Source organism: Colias eurytheme, chromosome 5 (genome assembly GCF_061535395.1).
Source record: "Colias eurytheme isolate Ceu_HAF_F1 chromosome 5, ilColEury1 Martin Lab GWU primary, whole genome shotgun sequence".
NCBI lineage: Eukaryota > Metazoa > Arthropoda > Insecta > Lepidoptera > Pieridae > Colias > Colias eurytheme.
The window spans coordinates 2,831,587-2,850,879 of NC_142984.1; the positions used below are offsets into that span (position 1 = coordinate 2,831,587).

At 34.1% G+C, this 19,293-nt stretch overlaps 1 protein-coding gene across 31 annotated transcripts in view; it reads right to left on the reverse strand.

The window, feature by feature from the left end:
* Positions 1–19,293, reverse strand: part of LOC149908338 (uncharacterized) — a 465,602-nt gene that overhangs the window by 286,149 nt on the left and 160,160 nt on the right. Inside the window, exon 5 of one of the 31 annotated variants that reach the window (XM_090101786.1) lies at positions 12,750–12,997. The exons of 28 other annotated variants lie outside the window; for them this stretch is intronic. In XM_090101786.1, the coding sequence (XP_089957912.1) occupies positions 12,765–12,997 (233 nt within the window). In that variant the 3' untranslated portion in view covers positions 12,750–12,764. Of the gene's footprint in view, positions 1–12,749; positions 12,998–15,979; positions 16,228–18,543; positions 18,789–19,293 lie in introns of those variants that run through there. 2 more of the 31 variants (XM_090101788.1, XM_090101791.1) reach the window with 2 other exon arrangements.

Here is a 19,293-nt window from a genome sequence, read left to right on the forward strand (position 1 = left end):
TTGTGAACTTTGGGGAATGTCCGTAAATTTAGTTAATAATATAATAGAAAATATTGCGAACAATTTAGCTTTTATATTTAATAAGTGTTGTGACTATGGTACATTTCCTAATTTATTAAAGCTTAGTAAAGTTATACCTCTATTTAAGAAAGGCGATCAAGAAGACTGTAACAACTATAGACCTATCTCGATTTTACCAACATTAAGTAAGGTATTCGAAAAGTTAATATTAAACCAATTGACTAGTCACTTTGCATCTAATAATTTGCTGCACACCAAACAGTTTGGTTTCACAAAGGGGCGCTCAACCACAGATGCTGGAGTTGCACTACTAACACATATATATAAGGCATGGGAAAACTCAAAAAATGCTTTGGGGATATTTTGTGACCTCTCCAAGGCATTTGCCTGCGTTGAACATTGTACTTTATTGCGTAAACTTAGTCACTATGGGATTAAAGGACAAGCTCAGAACCTCATAGCCTCATACCTGCATGATAGGATACAAACTGTAGTTGTTAATGGAGAACGTTCCAGCGGTGCGTCAATTAACATTGGTGTTCCACAGGGATCTATTTTAGGACCCTTCTTGTTCTTGGTATATATCAATGATCTACCTTATTATTTACAGGATAGGTGTGAAATAGTTCTGTTTGCAGATGATACCTCATTAATATTTAATGTGGATAGGCATGACCCAAATGTTGACGAAGTGAACAGTGCTCTTTTACACATATCCGACTGGTTTACTGCTAATAATTTATTATTAAATGCCAAAAAAACAACTTGTGTTGAATTTTTACTACCAAACGTTAAAAAGTTAAGCAGAAATATTACCTTGAACGGGGAGGTATTACACCCTACAGAATCGACTGTATTTCTTGGGTTAACATTGGACGAGAAACTACAGTGGGGAGCCCATGTCAACACCGCTGCAGGTAAGCGCAGTTCAGCAGCATATGCAGTCCGAAAGGTAAGGCATCTCACCGATGAAGATACAGCTAGATTGATTTATTTCAGCTACTTTCATAGTATTATGTCCTATGGAATTCTACTATGGGGCAGGGCAGCAGATATAGAAACTATATTTATCTTACAGAAAAGAGCCATTCGTTCTATATATAATTTACGTGCTCGGGACTCACTAAGAGATCTCTTTAAGAATACTGGTATCCTTACTGTACCATCACAGTATATATTTAATAATATTTTGCATGTACACAAAAACGCCGACTTACACACAAGAGTAGGAGATAGACACTGTTATGGCACAAGGAACAGAAATAGAATTGAAATGCCATTTATCCGATTAGCTAAAGTTAAAAATTCATTTATGGGTCAAGGTATACGCTTTTACAATAGAATTCCTCATAATATTAAAAAGTTTAGTAGTTCTAAATTTAAAACTTATATAAAAAATGTACTAGTTCAGAGAGCGTACTACAGTATTCAGGAATATATGGACGATAAAAACCCATGGAGGGTTGTCGCGAAAAAACCACAGGACAGTTCTTTGGCATGTTATTATAATATATGATGTTACATAATATGTATTTTGTAAAATTGTAAAACTGACATGATTTAAAACACCAACTATGGAGTTTCTTGCCGGTTCTTCTCCGTAGATACTGCTTTCCGAATCGGTGGTAAATTTTAAAATATGTAATGACGTTTCAAAAGTGCTTCTATAAGAAGTCTAATTGAATAAATAAATGTTTGAGTTTGAGTTTGAGTTTATGATAATATTTTGAATTTATAATTGAAATGGTATCACAATCGATAATCTTCTGTACATCACTTCTGGTATCACCCGTTGAGCTGTCAAAAAGCAATTCTTATAGTGGACAGACTATAGCTCAAGAATTCTAGAAACTTCGACCACAACATTCTTAAATACATAGGTATTTTATTTCAATTGCCGCTTGATTACTCGACACTATGAAACATAATATATTTAATACGTTTCAAAGCTTTAAGGTTCAATCAAATCGGAGATTTATTCGCTACCGCTGTGAGTAGGGGAATTCCGGAGAATTATACCGATGGGTACGCGCAGTTATATTACTCAGAGACTCTAATCGCGTACCCACCGGGTTTTTTCTACCCACGCGATAGCGGATAACTCTCCGGTTAGAATAGGCCTTTATTCAGAAAATACTCTATCCAATTCAATGGTTATGTTCTTTTCTGACGGAGATTATTTCTTCACCAAAGCTCTTAACCGTCGCACGGCAGCCTTTACAACAATGCGTGGAACAGCGCCAAAAAACTACATCGCCGTTTACACGTCTCGCTACGAATGTACGACCGTTGTAAACCAGCATCGGCTTGCCTCGGCGGGATTTCGTGAAATAAACTGAAAATTTCATTTACCGTTGAATTAAGAAAGAACCACTAGACGGGAAAAACAAAAATTCAATTAAAACGAAATACAATTAAGGCCCGATTTTTCAATGCTTGGATAAAACTTATTCGTCGAATAATGTATAAAACTACCATTTAAAAAACGTATTCTAATTGCCCGTGTTTGACAGTTTACGTGACATTTTAATATTATCGTGTTATACTTTATTGGACGGATAAGTTTTATCCAAGCATTGAAAAATCGGCCCTAAAACAAAATAAAAGCTGAAGCTATTTTTGAAATAACCATTACTTTAGGCTGGTTGTCAAATCCGGTAAATCCGGGCAAAGTTTTCTAGGCTATTAACATTATAGTACTAAAAATGAGATTCACTTCAATCCTGTAATGTCATAGTCGTTTAAAATATACTGAGTAATGTAAATTTTACTGAGTTTATTATTACCTACTTTATTACTTTACTCCACTATTGTGCGTGGAGTTCCTCCCAGCGTTAGAAGTAACGTAATGTGGAATCGATATAGGAAGGCGTAAAATTTTTAGTTAATTTTTAGTGATAATCATGTACATATTCTTAAATATTTAATAGGTACAAACTTTATTAACATGCTTACAATTCACAATTGATAGCATCTTTTAAATATCATTTTGGAGTGGAAAAATCCACACCTATACTGAGACTTTAAAGTTTTGAAAATTTAAACCTAACAATAAATTAGATTAAATGATTATTTTGGTTCAAAAAAAGTATGTTCGTTGGCCATATAAACAACGTTATGATCTATAGTATGCACTAGTGCTTTGCACCGAAACCGCTCGTGAGATGCACACCGCCATCTTATTTTGTTCACAGATTGATCTTCTCTGTTCACTCTGAACCAGAAACCATTGAAAAACATCTTCTTTTTACCAGATGAGTTAACATAAAACTGCGGCAACTCACCGTCACCACCTTAAAACAACCTTCTATTACACGAACAAGTTAAAAATAATTTAAGATAATCTTCTTATATATAAAATTCTCGTGTCACAATGTTAGTCTGCATACTCCTCCGAAACGGGTGGACCGATTCTCATGAAATTTTCTGTGCATATCGGGTAAGTCTGAGAATCGGCCAACATCTATTTTTCATATGTACCACGGGCGAAGCCGGGGCGGACCGCTAGTAACGATATAAAATTAGTAAACAAACATTTATAAATTTAATCATTTATTTATACATTTAATTATATAATATTGAACATATTATCTATGACTAGAAAAACCCTTAGAAATTTTGCATCAACATTGCAAGTGCGTATGTGCCTTGATACACAAAAAATTACAACTATTCATTATTTAAATTATAATTCTCACAACATATTGGCCTAAACTAAACAATTGTGCTATATAAAAACATCACTATAATTGGACTAGAACAAATAGGTATATTACCGAGGATTATATCTATTTTATTAGTGACTTATTTATACACATTTCTATTCTTGTGGAGATCGTGTGCCGTCAAGAGAGAGAGACATCATGTCCTGTGTTTATTGGCCTTTTCACAATGGGCAGCGTTGGGCGAGTAGAGGCAATCACGATAGTGTAGAGGGCCTATGTCTTTGATCAGCCATTGTAGATGTCTATTCGTAATCGCCATAATGGCGTGGCAAACGTATACCATCATTTGTTTATCCAACGCTCTGGATTTTGGCCCAAAATCAGTTGATCTCCACAATAACTGCATCGCAATTTGGACTCTATTGCGAATTGCGATGACAATAATGCATATTTTCAATGATTATGCGATTCTTGTGTGCTAACGACGACACCTTCCACAGTGTAGAAGAAAGCCTTACACATGCGCTTCGTGCACCTCCATCGAATTTTATTCTTACCCTCAACTTGCTGATAAAACTTCTGTTTTTGATATATCATATGAATTCTTCCGCTCTTTGTCTTCACAAATTTTGCTGAAAGTTATATAAGTTATTGTAACGAAAACAGGATTATTGATATTTTGGTAATTTTTGTAATATTTGTTGAAGGATCATTAAAAAATAAAATAACTACATAAAAAATAAAAGTTCTTTCGTTTATTTGTTTCTCAGCCAAAAATAGAAAAGATAAGTTTATAATTAAACAGTTGAAATCAGTTTTCTGGATGGTATAATCCCTAATTATAAAATTAAATGATTTTGTACCCACGTTTACTACAAGATAATAAAAGTCAAGATTCATTTTTAATACAAACAACTCAGTGAAAATCAAAAATAAAAATAATATATTCCAAAACGTCATTAAACGTACATAAACAATACACGAGTCTCGATTTAAATGGTCCTTTATCCATACGTATCTATAAAAAATGCCGTTTTAAAGCGAATAATAAGATTGCATAGTTCCATTATTTGGCGCCAAAATATTTTAGAAAAATCTTTTAAGAATCTTCTAATTTACTTTTGACTATCTATCTTTTAGTATCACAAAATCAATACACATAATTTGTACTTAAGTAAGTATACATTCAATAAATAACAATTTACTTTTAGGTTAAGCAAAGCTCATAAAGTATTATTCACTAGGAGATCATCAAACTTAAACAACTTCACACGATATATCCAACGATGCAAGACCATGGGCGTAGCTAGCCATGGGCGCAGGGTGGGGCAAAAAAAAACCGGCCAAGTGCGAGTCGGAGTCGCGCACCGAGGGCTCCGAATAAACCTACTTTTTATTGTGTTGTAACTCTAAAATGTATGTTTTAGCAATTTTTCCTTTATCTGTGCTATAAGATATTGCTTTTAACCAAATTTCAAGACTCTGTGTTCACGGGAAGTAGGTACAATGTAGGTTTTGATTCCCTTACGAATGTCGAAATTTGCAGCATAAAATGGCTGTATCTTTTGATTGCGTTGGCTTATAAGTTTGATTTTTTCACAGCTTTAAGAGACCGTAGACTTGAGTATTCGATATAAATTTCAGTTTGATAACTCTACGTGTTCCTGAGAAAAATTGTGTTGACAGACAAACCGACAGGCAGACTTTGTTGTGCGTCTGTCTGTCTAAAAATACCTTTTTTTTCAAGAACACGTGGCGGTATCAAGCTGAAATAATAATGAATAAATCAAAACAAAACAAAAGATACCTACAGCCGTTTATGTTGCAAATTTCATCCCTATATTATATAGTTTATCTGTCTAATACAATAATATGATTCCTTTTTACCATAAAATAAAGATCTATGTAAATAGAAAAATGATCCATTTTAAATAACTCAGTAAATAAAGCAAAACCTTGCACTTCCGATTTCATGTTTGTTTTAGGTTAATGGTCACTTATTGACCATAAAAACACAAAATGCAGACAGATCCAGGTGGAGCTTTGCTCGCAATCTTATAGTTTTTGACCGATATCTCGAAAAATATCCATTTTAAGGCAAAAAATATTGGGAATTATAAGTAGTAAAATTTTACACCTTTTATACTTTGTAAACTTTATGTAAAACTTTCCGTTTACGATTTATGGCCTATTTAATGAGCCGGTCAATCATCTTTGGCAAGTAACTCTTTAAATATTGGATTTATCAATGAAATACAAAGGCATTAATCTTCTTATATATAAAAATGAATCGCAAAATGTGTTGGTAAGCGCATAACTCGAGAACGGCTGAACCGATTTCGATAATTCTTTTTTTATTATATTCCTTGAAGTACGAGGATGGTTTTTATGTAGAGAAAACGTAAATATGTACCACGGGCGAAGCCGGGGCGGACCGCTAGTATATTATACATATGCATTATCCATTTATTAAGGTTACTTTATACCATGTAAATTTTTTTGTAAAACTTACTATTTACGGTTTATGGCCTGTTTGATCGTTAAAATATTGGATTAATGAATAAAATGCATGTATGTACATAGTTTTTAGGTCACTTTAGGTATTCTCTACAAGTTTTGTTTGAAATTTTTTTTCTAGTGTCCATATTTTTTTAGTTGTTCCACGTATAATGTAGAAATGCCGAGGCTCGGCGGGTGACGTGGCAGGCCAAAAGCTTTTTTACGGATGTAATAAAAACGAAAAAGAAATTTCCAATGCAAGTGGATTTTCACCGTTTCCGAAAAGGCAAAATTTTTGATTTTTTTTTTTACTTATAGAAAATTTTTAATACATTTTTTAAAATATTTTCCGTTTCTTGCATCCGAATATAAAATAACTACTCAATATTATTTAGAATACATACGAAACATATGTACGAAATATATACGAAACATACATGGTACCTTGAAATTTACTATTTATCGCCAAACGTTAAATAACTCAAAAAGGATTAGAAAAAAAAGTTTACCTTAATAAATGGATAATGCATATGTATAATATATTAATGCCTTTGTATTTCATTGATAAATCCAATATTTAAAGAGTTACTTGCCAAAGATGATTGACCGGCTCATTAAATAGGCCATAAATCGTAAACGAAAAGTTTTACATACCTAAAGTTTACAAAATATAAAAGATGTAAAATTTACTACCTACAAAAAATTCCCAATATTTTTTGCCTTAAAATGGATAGTTTCCGAGATATCGGCCAAAAACTTTTATGTAAGATTGCGAGCGTAGCTCCACCTGGATCTGTCAGCATTTTGTGCTTTTATGGTCAGTAACTTATCCTAAAACAAAAGTGAAATTGGATGGGAAATTTAGTGCGAATTTGGCTAAATAAAAACAGCTTTGAATGGGGTAACAGTAATACACTAATAATTTTTCTGGCACCAAAAGTGGTTTAAATCATGTAACGTAGAAGCGCAAGCTTTTTGTTTAGATCGCATTTTTTTGTGTCGACTGACAACAGCTTTCGAGTGAGAATTTTTTAACGGATTAAGTTTTGTAGTCAGTACCTAGATAATTACGTTTTTTAGATTTGGTTAGGTACCTTCCAGATCAGAGCCAGGGTGGGGCAAGTGCCCCACCCTGCCCCACCGTGGCTACGCCCATGTGCAAGACCTTAACCTTCATTAAACTAAAACAACTTCAAACGATATTTCCAACGATGCATGACCTTAACCTTCATAAAACTAAAACAACTTCAAACGATATATCCAACGATGCATGACCTTAACCTTCATTAAACTAAAACAACTTCAAACGATATTTCCAACGATGCATGGCCTTAACATTCTTCTTTTGTGTATTTGTCATATAAACGCTTAACTCTGTAAAGAAGGAACATAAAATATTAGTCTTCTTCTTCTAGATTAAAAAAAAAGACGTGTGGCACTCGGGGACTGCCGCGGTAAAGCTATTGCATGCTATGCCTTCAAGCCACAACTCCGCGCCCGTCGGAGTGGGGAGCGTGAGGCTTTTCGTTACTAAATTTCTGGATTCGGTCCCCGCGCTCAAGGCCCGCGATAGAAGCTATGCAATAGCTTAATAATAATGTTTTAATATAGTCATTTGATTATTCTCCTGTACTAGCACATAAAGACAACAGACTATTTTACATCCATTAATAAGCAATTTAAGTTAAAAAAACATTTTGACAAATTGTTATCAATATTATGTTACTGGCAACATTCCGTGTTTAGATTTGATAATCTATATGTTAAAATGTTCTCAGCCATGGAACACCAACAAGAAAGTTTCCAGCAACATTGATCAGCTGTTGCTCAACCAATATTTAACACTAGCTATTGCCCGCAGCTTCGCGTTAGGATATTTTGTCCCCTTGGGGGTGGAATTCATCAAAATCCTTTTTTAGCGGATGCCTAGGTGCTAACATTTACCTGGTGCCAAAATTCAGCCCGATCCGTTCAGCGGTCTGGGCTGTGCGTTGATAGATCAGTCAGTATAGAGTTACTAGCTGTTCCCCGCGGTTTCACTCGCATTGCTACGCCTATAGCCTTCCTCGATAAGTGAGCTATCAAACACCGAAAGAATTTTTCAAATCGGACCAGCAGTTCCCGAGATTAGCGCGTTCAAACAAACAAACAAACTCTTCAGCTTTATAATCTACTATATAAAAATAAGTCGGGTTTTCCTTCCTGACGCTATAACTCCAGAATGCACGAACCGATTTCCACGGTTTTGCATTCGTTGGAAAGGTGCGGGCTCCGTGAGGTTTATAGCAAAGAAAAGGTGTCTCTGGTGGCGAAACGGAGTTCGCCCGGGTTAGGTTTAAAGAATCATTTATTCTCATTTAAAGACTTAAAGCTAATTACATGAGAATAACATAACAAAGTAAATAAATAATCTAACAGTCGTCCGGGCACAGCTATTCCAAAGGTAGGTGTTTTATTCCAGAAGTGATTGGTCATTAAGTATGTGATCAGCTAGGCGCTTTTTAAATGTATAAATCGATTCAGCTGTTTTTATATCATTGTTTAGTTTATTATAGAATTTGGCACCTTCAAAAGTAATACATTTCTGTCCATAGCCGGTCCTGACCTTCGGTATGTCTAGATCCTTTGTGTTACGTTTAGAATAAGCTGGTTTATTTTTCGTGAAAGTTAGTGCTGTATGTATGTTCTTGTCTAAAATTTTCTTAATAAGAATACATGTTGTATATTTATATAATTGTTTGATGTTCATCAGTTTTGTGTCTTTATAAATTTTGATTGACGGTGTTAGGTAATGATAGTGATATAATATTTTAATTATTTTATTCTGAATTATTTGTAACTCTTTTAGTTTGTATTTGGGAGCACTTCCCCATACCTCGATTAAATACATAAGATGTGATTTTACTAAGGAATTATAAATATTTATGCGGACCTGTTTAGGAAGGCATCCTACAACCCTACGAAGTGAGCCAGCAAGGGATGAGAGTTTAGATTTAACATGGTCTATTTGAATGTTCCAGGACAAGCCACTATCTATTCTTAAACCAAGATATTTTTCATTACTTTTTTGTTGAAGTGGAATTCCATTCAAAGTAATTGGCACATGAGGTGGAATTTTTTTATTTTTTGCTTTAAAAATAACATAGGATGTTTTTAATACGTTAACAGTTAAGAGGTTGTACTGAAACCATTCAAATAAGTGGTTGAGGTCTTCCTGAGCTTGTGAAATAATATTATTTATACAGGATCCGAAATAAAATAGACATGTATCATCTGCGTATTGGGTAATTTCGCCATGTAGGCCTATGTCATGGATATTATTCACATAAATTAAGAACAACAGTGGTCCTAACACCGATCCCTGTGGTATTCCACAGGTCATTGGTAAGGGATCGCTTTGCGTATTGCCAATTTTGACAAGTTGTGTTCGGTTATTTAGATATGAAATAAACATTTTTAGTGCAATACCAGTGATTCCAATAGCCTCGAGTTTTTTTATTAATAATGAGTGACTAACTGTGTCAAATGCTTTTTTTAAATCAATGAATACTCCTAAAGCAATATTTTTACGATCAAAGTTATGTTTAATATTTGTGACTAAATCTATTGTAGCTGATAATGTATTAGACTGTGGCCGAAATCCGTATTGTTTGTTAGATATAAATTTTATTAAATTCAAATGATCATTTAAGCGGTTGTAAATAATTTTCTCGAGAATTTTGGAAATCACTGGTAGTACAGAGATGGGACGATAATTGTTTACTTCCATTTTATCTCCCGATTTGTAGATGGGACTAACCTTAGCAATTTTTAGTGAGTCCGGGAATTCTCCGTTTGATAATAGATTATTAAAACTAATTGTAAGTTTGTCTAAAATTAATTTACTAATGGATTTTATGGCTTTAGTGGTCACACCATCTATGCCTGTACTACAATTAGGGTCAAGATTTTTAATTATATTATTTATTTCTTTTTCGTTACACGGTAAAAATGCAGATAATGAGTGGCTATGATGATGTATGATTGGTAATGTATGAACTGTGTTGTTGTGGTATCTGATTGGAATATGTTTTGCAAGGTTAGGACCAACTGTGGAGAAAAACTCATTAAATGTTTTACAAATATCAGAAATGTTTGTAATTGGACCAAATTCAGAATTTAATTTATGGGGACTATCATAGTTTTTAAGTTTGTTTGTTGCAAGAGTATTAATAAGGGTCCATGTCTTCTTTGGGTCTTTGTTATACTTAGTAAATTCTTTATAGTAGTATGTCTCTTTCGTAGTTTTGATTTTATCTTCAGTGATCTTCTTATTCTCTTTGAACATTATCTTCAGTTTTTCATTATCCGGGTCTAGCCTTAAATTTCTCCTGTTAATAGATAGTAATATGTCTTTGTTAATCCAGTCTTTCTGTGGTAGGTTAAGTATTTTCGTTTTAGTGATTTTGCTTTTATTAATTACATTTACAATATAATCTTCAAGGGCATTATAGGTGTCAGGTATTTCATGAGATGTTGTCGTAATCAGTTTTTCTAATTTAGTGTAGTCAATAGCCGCGTATTTCATCTTCTGTTTTGGAGGTGGCTTGAATTTTTTTAACTGTAATATTATTTGCTTGTGGTCAGACAAAGAAGTATCAATAGTTGTCATATGGAATTTGTCATTTATTAAATTTGAGCTTATGTGATCGATAATAGATTTAGATGTAGCCGTTTCTCTTGTACAATATTTTTCTTCAATATTATTAAGTATTTTATACCCGGTCTCTTTTATGACAGCCTTATATAATTTAGTTCTTTTATCAGCCTTTAACAAATTTATATTAAAATCGCCAAATACAAGAGCCCTGTTGTGATTCTGTATTTGTGTTTCAAATGATGACAAAAAAGATTTTAGATTATTATCGCCAGGATAGTAAATAACTGCTATGTCTAGTGCATATTTTTTTAGATTAATCCAAAGGTAATTATTACCATTTTCATAGAGAGAATTAATTAAGCTATGCTGTAAATCATTGTGTACATAGGCTGAGACTCCACCACCGATTTTATCAGATCGGTAGCTATAGTAATGTGTGTAGTTAGGAATTTGCATTTTAACTGCTTCCTCTTCTGATTTGAGCCATGTTTCTGTTAAGAGTATAACATGAATAGTACGGGACATGCTTCCAATTATAGACTTCAATTCGTCAAATTTGCCTTTTTTTCGTATACTGCGGATATTCGTGTAAAAGAAGTTAATACGAGATTTATTTAATTGTAGACATCCATAGTCATTTTCTATTTGGTATGTGACATTATCGTTTATAGACTTTTTATTGTTAATAATTGGGTTTATTGATTGAGATTGGAGTTTTTTGGAATATGGATTATTGTAGGGACTCCTTTTATAAATTTAATGATTAAGTCTTTTTCACCATTTTTAGTACGATTTTCTAGTTCATTTTTAATCTCATTGAAGTAGTTTATTTGAGAGGGAGTGCGATCGGAATAAATCTTGATGTGTTCTGGAAATTTTTCTTTATTGCGGAGTATAATTTTAGCTGTTTGTGGTTCTTCAAAACATACCTTAATTTTGCGGTTCTTGCCTGGTACAAATTTACCGAGCCGAAATATTTTTGACGGTTGTGGGCAGTTTTCAATTATGCTAGAGAGTAGGGAATTAATTTCACTTGTATCTTGTCCTGAATTATTGGAGTTATTCTCTGATAAACCTGTTATTATTATATTTTTTTCTCTTATTATTCGCTCACGCAGTTCACGAATTGTTTGGTTGCAAGTGTTAGTATAGATATGATATACGTAATACATTACCAGTCATGTGTGTGTTCACCGTTCGCCGCCACAATGAAAGAGTCAATGGTATACAGGGCGGCGCGACACCACTTCTTGGTGCAACACCACCGGGTCCTACCACCTCTGTCACCGCGCTTGTAGAATTTGTTACGACCGACCCGTAATTGTTCGTGCCCTTTCACAGTAATTAGATGTTCCACTGAAAATAAAGAAACACCCTGTACTTATTTATCCACCATAAACTAGAGTTTAGTGGTAGACCACTAGAGTTTAATCGACTATTTTCCAAAATATTTTCTACGAAGCTGTTGTTAAAAAGGATCTGTGACATAGATGCGTGTCAGGACAAATAAATAATAATGAATAAATACAAAAAAAAAGATAGTAAAGGTAAATTTTCATTGTGAGACTTGCTACAAGAGGCAAAAAGGAATGCACATTTTGTCAACGATCAAAACAAGGCGAGTATAAGCATCAATCAAAACAGTATCAATAGTAAAATAAAAGCAAATATAGATAGAAGTTATTTATTATTTGGATTCCGCAACGAAGCTGTTATATACTGATAAAAAAACCAGTTTCATGAAATCGATTAATAATGAGACATCGAATCCCATTATTTATTCCTTTTCTAATATCTATTTTTGTTTTCAGATGAATAATTCCGCCTACATTGCCCTATACAATGGCACTAGATATCTATTCGTTTAACTCATAAAAAGTAAGAATTACACAAGATAAAGATCATATTCATATAGTATGTGAATACAAAACATTAAACAATCACATTCTCAAAAAAAACCCGTCACGTATAAGAAAATTAGGCGGTAGATGATCGTGCGACAGATCAGCTCTTACAATCTTCGAGGTTCCGTTTATCAGTGTAAACCTGGCCTTACATAATCCTCCCTTAGTACATCGCCACGCACTAGTAGACTTCGATTTCATACCACAGTAAAACGTAAACTGATTTATTATTGCTAGAGGCTTGCCACACTTCTTCCTGACCCATTGCACTGAAATAAAAGGTTGTTTTTAATTAATCACGATCGCATAATCGAGAGATATTTATAAACGATAAGTGAAAAAAACATAACTGATTGAAAAACTTATTTAATTCTTATTATTATAAATTCTAAAAAAAATATTTATTTAATTATAATTATATCTATAATATAAATTCTTACAAACTTTAAATAGCCATGGTTTTGATGTTTGAATCGAATATCTGTAATAAGAAGATCCACACAGAGCGAACAACTTCGCGCAGCAATTACTTCGAGAAGCTCGCTCTGTGTGAACCCGCCTAGCGATAAGACGTATCCGTCCAAGCTTGATTACATAATCCTACTACAATCATTAATCATAAGTAGTGGCGGCTCAATGGTAAAGACCTCAGCCTTTAAAGCGATATTGAATTTTCAATTTATCTGCGCATATTGTTTACACTTTATTCTTTACACTGCACGAACGGTGAAGGAAAACATCGTGAGGAAAACGAATGTCGAAGAATCAATAGTTCGATTACATGTGACAATTGCCAACCTGCCCTTTGCCAGCGTGGTAGATAGCCTTTACCCTCATAGGAGCCCCGTGTTCCAGCAGTGGGTACGTATATTGGCTGATGATGATGACGAATCATTGATCACCTACCCGACTTAATCAAAAGACCGTCACGTATAACATACTTAATCCTAGGATGTGTGTGATTCACCGTGAACAGTTCGATTTCATTATATTCGTTGGTTATCAATCTCCCCTTACAGTAGCCGCTGGTCGAACATCGCCACTTGTGTAGATGCGGCTTTACTCTATAGTATGTGTACCCGTCGTAGATTGCTACTGTATGCCCTTGCGAGTTATAGACTATCATGACTGGAAACAAATATTTTATGAAATTTTGTATTTTAAAAAGTAATGCACACATAGAAATATATTGCAGTGTCAATCTATACTAATATTATAAAGCTGAAGAGTTTGTTTGTTTGAACGCGCTAATCTCAGGAACTTCTTGTCCGAAATTCTTTCGGTGTTAGATGGCCCATTTATCGAGGAAGGTTTATATAGGCTACAAGCGGTCCGCCCCGGCTTCGCCCGTGGAACATATTTCGTAATAAAAGGTAGCCTATGTCCTTTCTCGGGTATCAAAATATCTCTATACCAAATTTCATGTAAATTGGTTCAGTAGTTTAGGCGTGATTGAGTAGCAGACAGACAGACAGAGATGTTAGTGAACTTAGCAGATCATTTTTAGCAGATCAAAAAAAAATGTGAGTTCTTATCGCGTGCAGTTGAGTTCTACAGTTCCTGATACTTTTTAGAAATACTCACGTAAAATGAAACACTAGAAAATTTATTTATGTCATATTTCATCACGCCGTAGCACCATGCCGTAGCATCATGCCGTAGCATCATGCCGTAGCATCACGCCGTAGCATCACGCCATAGTATCATGCCGTAGCATCATGCCGTAGCTTCATGCCGTAGCATCATGCCGTAGCATCATGCCGTAGCATCGCGCCGTAGCATTACGCCGTAGCTTCACGCCGTAGCATCACGCCGTAGCATCATGCCGTAGCATCATGCCGTAGCATCACGCCGTAGCATCATGCCGTAGCATCATGCCGTAGCATCACACCGTAGCATCACACCGTAGCATTACGCCGTAGCATCACGCCGTAGCATCACAGCGTAGCATCACGTCGTAGCATTACGTCTTAGCATCACGTTAAGCCGGGTCCAGGTCGGGTTTTTTCAAATGTCGTTTGTTAAGGTAAAAACGCCAGAACTATTTCTAAAAAGTATCAGGAACTGTAGAACTCAACTGCACGCGATAAGAACTCACATTTTTTTTTGATCTGCTAAAAATGATCTGCTAAGTTCACTAACATCAGACAGAGTTACTTTCACATTTATAATATTAGTATGGATATACATCAAGCTAGGACCAACAAGAGCGGAGCAATGCGGGTAAAACCGCCGGGCACAGCACAGCAGTGTACTTATAAAATATATGAAAATTTTATTCTTAAATCTTGAAAAAAAATTAAATAATGTGTTGATTCGTATGGTAATGTAATTAATAAAATAATAATAAAAATATTAATAGAGCATGAAAAAAATATTTCAAGATCAATATTATTTAATAAAAAGAAAAGAGTACATGCGAGTCGACAAATTAAATGCATAAAAATCTTTTGGTTCTTCAATATAATTGCTTACTAGACGATTTCCAGATTAATATCAGGAGACAGTATTGTTGTTTTAATAACAAAGACATAAAAGCTACATATTTGCCTGTTTTATCAGCCGAAGTCATGAAAAAGACAACGATTATCCTAGAAAAGGTCCGCACAATAGTAGTTTATTGATTTTCATCATTTGAATTTTAGTTCATTACTAGCTTTCTGCCCGTGGCTTCGCCTGCGTTTTCAAAGAAAAACCCGTTCCCGTAGGATTTCCGGGATAAAACCTATCCTATGTCCTTTCTCGGGTATCAAAATATCTCTATACCAAATTTCATGAAAATTGGTTCAGTAGTTAAGGCGTGATTGAGTAACAGACAGACAGCCAGACAGAGTTACTTTCGCATTTATAATATTAGTATGGATTGTATGGATTGTATAGTGTAACATTAAGCCTAATCACACTATCAATTTACTTAAAAGTAATGGAAAAAATGTAAGATTTATACATAGGTATTAGCGAAAAAGCCCGTAGTTCAATTCTGACCTTACTAAACAACCTTAAATATATATATATTTATATACACTTAAATATACTTATATACATAACACTATTTACTAGTGTCTCGAACGAAGCCAAGCATAGTTATAATTGAAATTCACATATAGAAGCGCGAGCAAAAAAACTACCGACAAGTATTCGTATCGTCTTCGAGAGAATGACGTCATTATTACATATACAAAACTAGTTCCTTTTACGCACGGTAGGGGCGCTTTTCAAATTCCCATAGAAATGCTCGCGCTTCTGGATCCTCTACAGTTTAAACTTTACACCTTCATAAACACTCCATTCCGTATAATATATGAAGGGCGCTTGTGCTCATGATCCAAGTTACATTTTCCAATATACTGCCCGTTGTTCATGAATATGAACCGGGCCTTACAATGACCGGTATTGGTACATCGCCAGAAGGTTCCAGCAACACTCTTCCCGTCTTGGTAGAATGTGTACCCGTTGAGTACAGCCAGCTGCTTCCCGTTGATCTTCTTCACGAACTCCACTGAAAGCAATTGAAGAACATTTACATGCAACACACATCAACTATAGCTTGACCGCAATCGCTGTACCGCTGTATAGGTATGTGAGTGGTGAGGCGGGCACGAGTACCGACCGTTCCGTTTCGTTCTAACTTCTAACTCGTGCTCTTTCTTACCCGGTCCCAGCCTTACGCACATACCTAGGGCGCGGTACAGCGGTTGCGGTCAAGCTATAAGTGTCTATTGTTCGTGTCGTATTACCATGTACTTACTAAAACATCGAACCTATAATTTACATGCTGCTCTAAAAATTAATCCAAGAACTATTAGGGAATTAAAAAAAAACACATTCTTTATTAATAATGTAGTGCATCGATACAATATATAATTATAAATCATTTCAATGATACATTTGAAACAGAAAATTGACGATAATCACAATTTGCTGATAACCTTCAGTTAAAATACCCAGCCTCAATATTACTAAACTCCTACAACATCTTACAAATAAACAATGCCACTTTGCAACATATATTTAGGTGGGGGGTGTTCATGTGATCCCGTCACCCCCACCACTCCTCCCTTCTGAGTACAAAACAGTACTTTACAAGAGGGATTAAGGATGCACCTCCACTGTTGTACGAATTGATTAGATCCGTCGAAGCTATAGATATATCCTTTGTAAATGCTCATTGTCTTTCCCCTGTGATTACGGACCCAGGTGACTGAAATGTAAATAGGTTTTCTGAAATTTGAAGTACCTATATACATTATACCTATTACATGCGATCGAAAAGTATGTATCTACAAACTATACAATTATTTTTTAAATTAAAAATCAATTAAGTTAAAAAGTATCCAAGAAACATTGTACTCTTGTTAAGTTTACACTAACATTTTCATATTTCATTTTATGTAATAAAATAATTTGTGAGGTTGTTATCTTCGGATATATTATATACTTATACATATGTATTTGTATAAAGCTATTTTAAGCTAAGCTGTTGTGCTAGTATTTAGATTATCCTTCACCTTTCCTCTAATTTAATTTCTCTCCGTACGTCCGGTTGTCTGGAAGAAATCGCTGCATAGCGATAAGACCGCCAATTGTTTTAATGTATTCTTAGATTAAGTATTATTGTAATAATTCTAAGAGCAATAAAGTAAGTTCTAAGATAAATAAATAAATTATTCAAACGTGAAATAAATAATATGTAGGTACATGTATTATAAATCGTCTTTATTTATTGTATATTAACTTAATTAAGAAACTTACAAATCTAAACAACTTCGCATTACAAAAAAAAAACTTCCTTATGAATAATTTGTTTCATATATTTTTATGTCCACAATTATTTTAATAATAGAAACATTATTTGAATACCGTAAAGTTTTAATTTGTACAATTTGTAAAATTCTTCTTTGTTATCTCTGAATATCAAGAAAACTAACTTTCTTCACAACAGTTAGTTATAACTAGAGTATAATCTATATAATATTCATCTGCTCATTATAGGTTTATATTTTTTCTTATGAACATAAATTTCACAATAATAATTGTGAAATTAAATAAACAATTTTTCTACAAAGATTCCAATAAAATAACATTTGGATGAAAATAAATAGGTACAAACCATGTTCAAACGTACAAGCGTTAATTTATTCAAGAATGATATGTCTACTATCCAAAAATAAAGAGAATTACTGCTATGTGTAAATAAAATTTACACGATTTGCTACTAGCTTCAATACAATTACAACACGTATCTAATATTTACTAACAAGTAACCATTCTAAATGTTGAGTCGTTTACATGGATATTAAAAGCATCTTTAAATATTATAAAAAACTAGATTTCCGCCCGCGGCTTCGCCCGCGTTTTCAAAGGAAAACCCGCATAGTTCCCGTTCCCGTGGGATTTCCGGGATAAAACCTATCCTATGTGTTAATCCAAGTTATCCTCTATATGTGTGCTAAATTTCATTGTAATCGGTTCCGTAGTTTTTACGTGAAAGAGTAACAAACATCCATACATCCATACAAACTTTCGCCTTTATAATAGTATTAAGATTAAGATAAATGTTATTGACAAAACTATCCAGCCAGTTTCGAGTCACATATTATAAAAACACAAAACTTGTAATGTGTACTACTTCAGTAGAATATCTACTTATATACAATATGGCAACTTGAAAATCAAATCACAACATTACTACGCTATTTTACTCAAGCTATCTAATCCTTGTCTTTTTCAGTTATAATGTGTATAAAGTATAGACTATAGAAGATTAACAGCTATTAAAGAAGACTACTATTGAAGATTAACAGCCTTATAAACCGCTGTTTTACCTCAATCAAATCTTGTGGCACACTCCCTCATGAATGATGAAGTTAGGCGGTATATGTTCGTGCACAAATTTCGACCGAATCACTTGCAAGGTTTTCGTAGTCAACAGTCGAGCTTTACATAGCTTTCCTCTAGTACATCTCCAGGCTATGGTGGACGCACCGTCAGATGAACAATAGTACGTAAACCCTTCGTGCAACGCTAGTCTTTTCCCAGCCTTATTCAACACAAGACGAACTGAAATTTAAAGTGCTTGTTAGTAACAGTAGCGCTTTTGAAATGAAACTCGCAGGCGCGTTGAGAGTAAAAATTCAAAGTCACGTCATGGAGTAAAGCGACGATTCTGGTATCTTTAAATGAGCTAAGGAAGTTTCACTTCTAACACGTGTGCTCGACACACACACTCTTATTGTTTAGACTACCTATGTCAGAACGCGTAGGTACAGAAAGGATTAACTGAAATTAAGAAATGAACTGCGAAGAGGCGGGTCTATTTAAAAATATTTTTTCTCATAATTCATTTCACCAAACGATTGGTTTGAATAAAACAACAGACAGATTCTAAATTAGTTTTATTTCGCGTATAGCTAATACCGCTCGTCTATAATATGAGATCTTTCATCTTATTTCCATACTTTTGTGATCCTCTATTTACATACACTTTTGACACATCGTAAAAACTCGATGAATACATCGATACAACGATACATAAATAAATCTTATCTTAAATACAATTTATTAT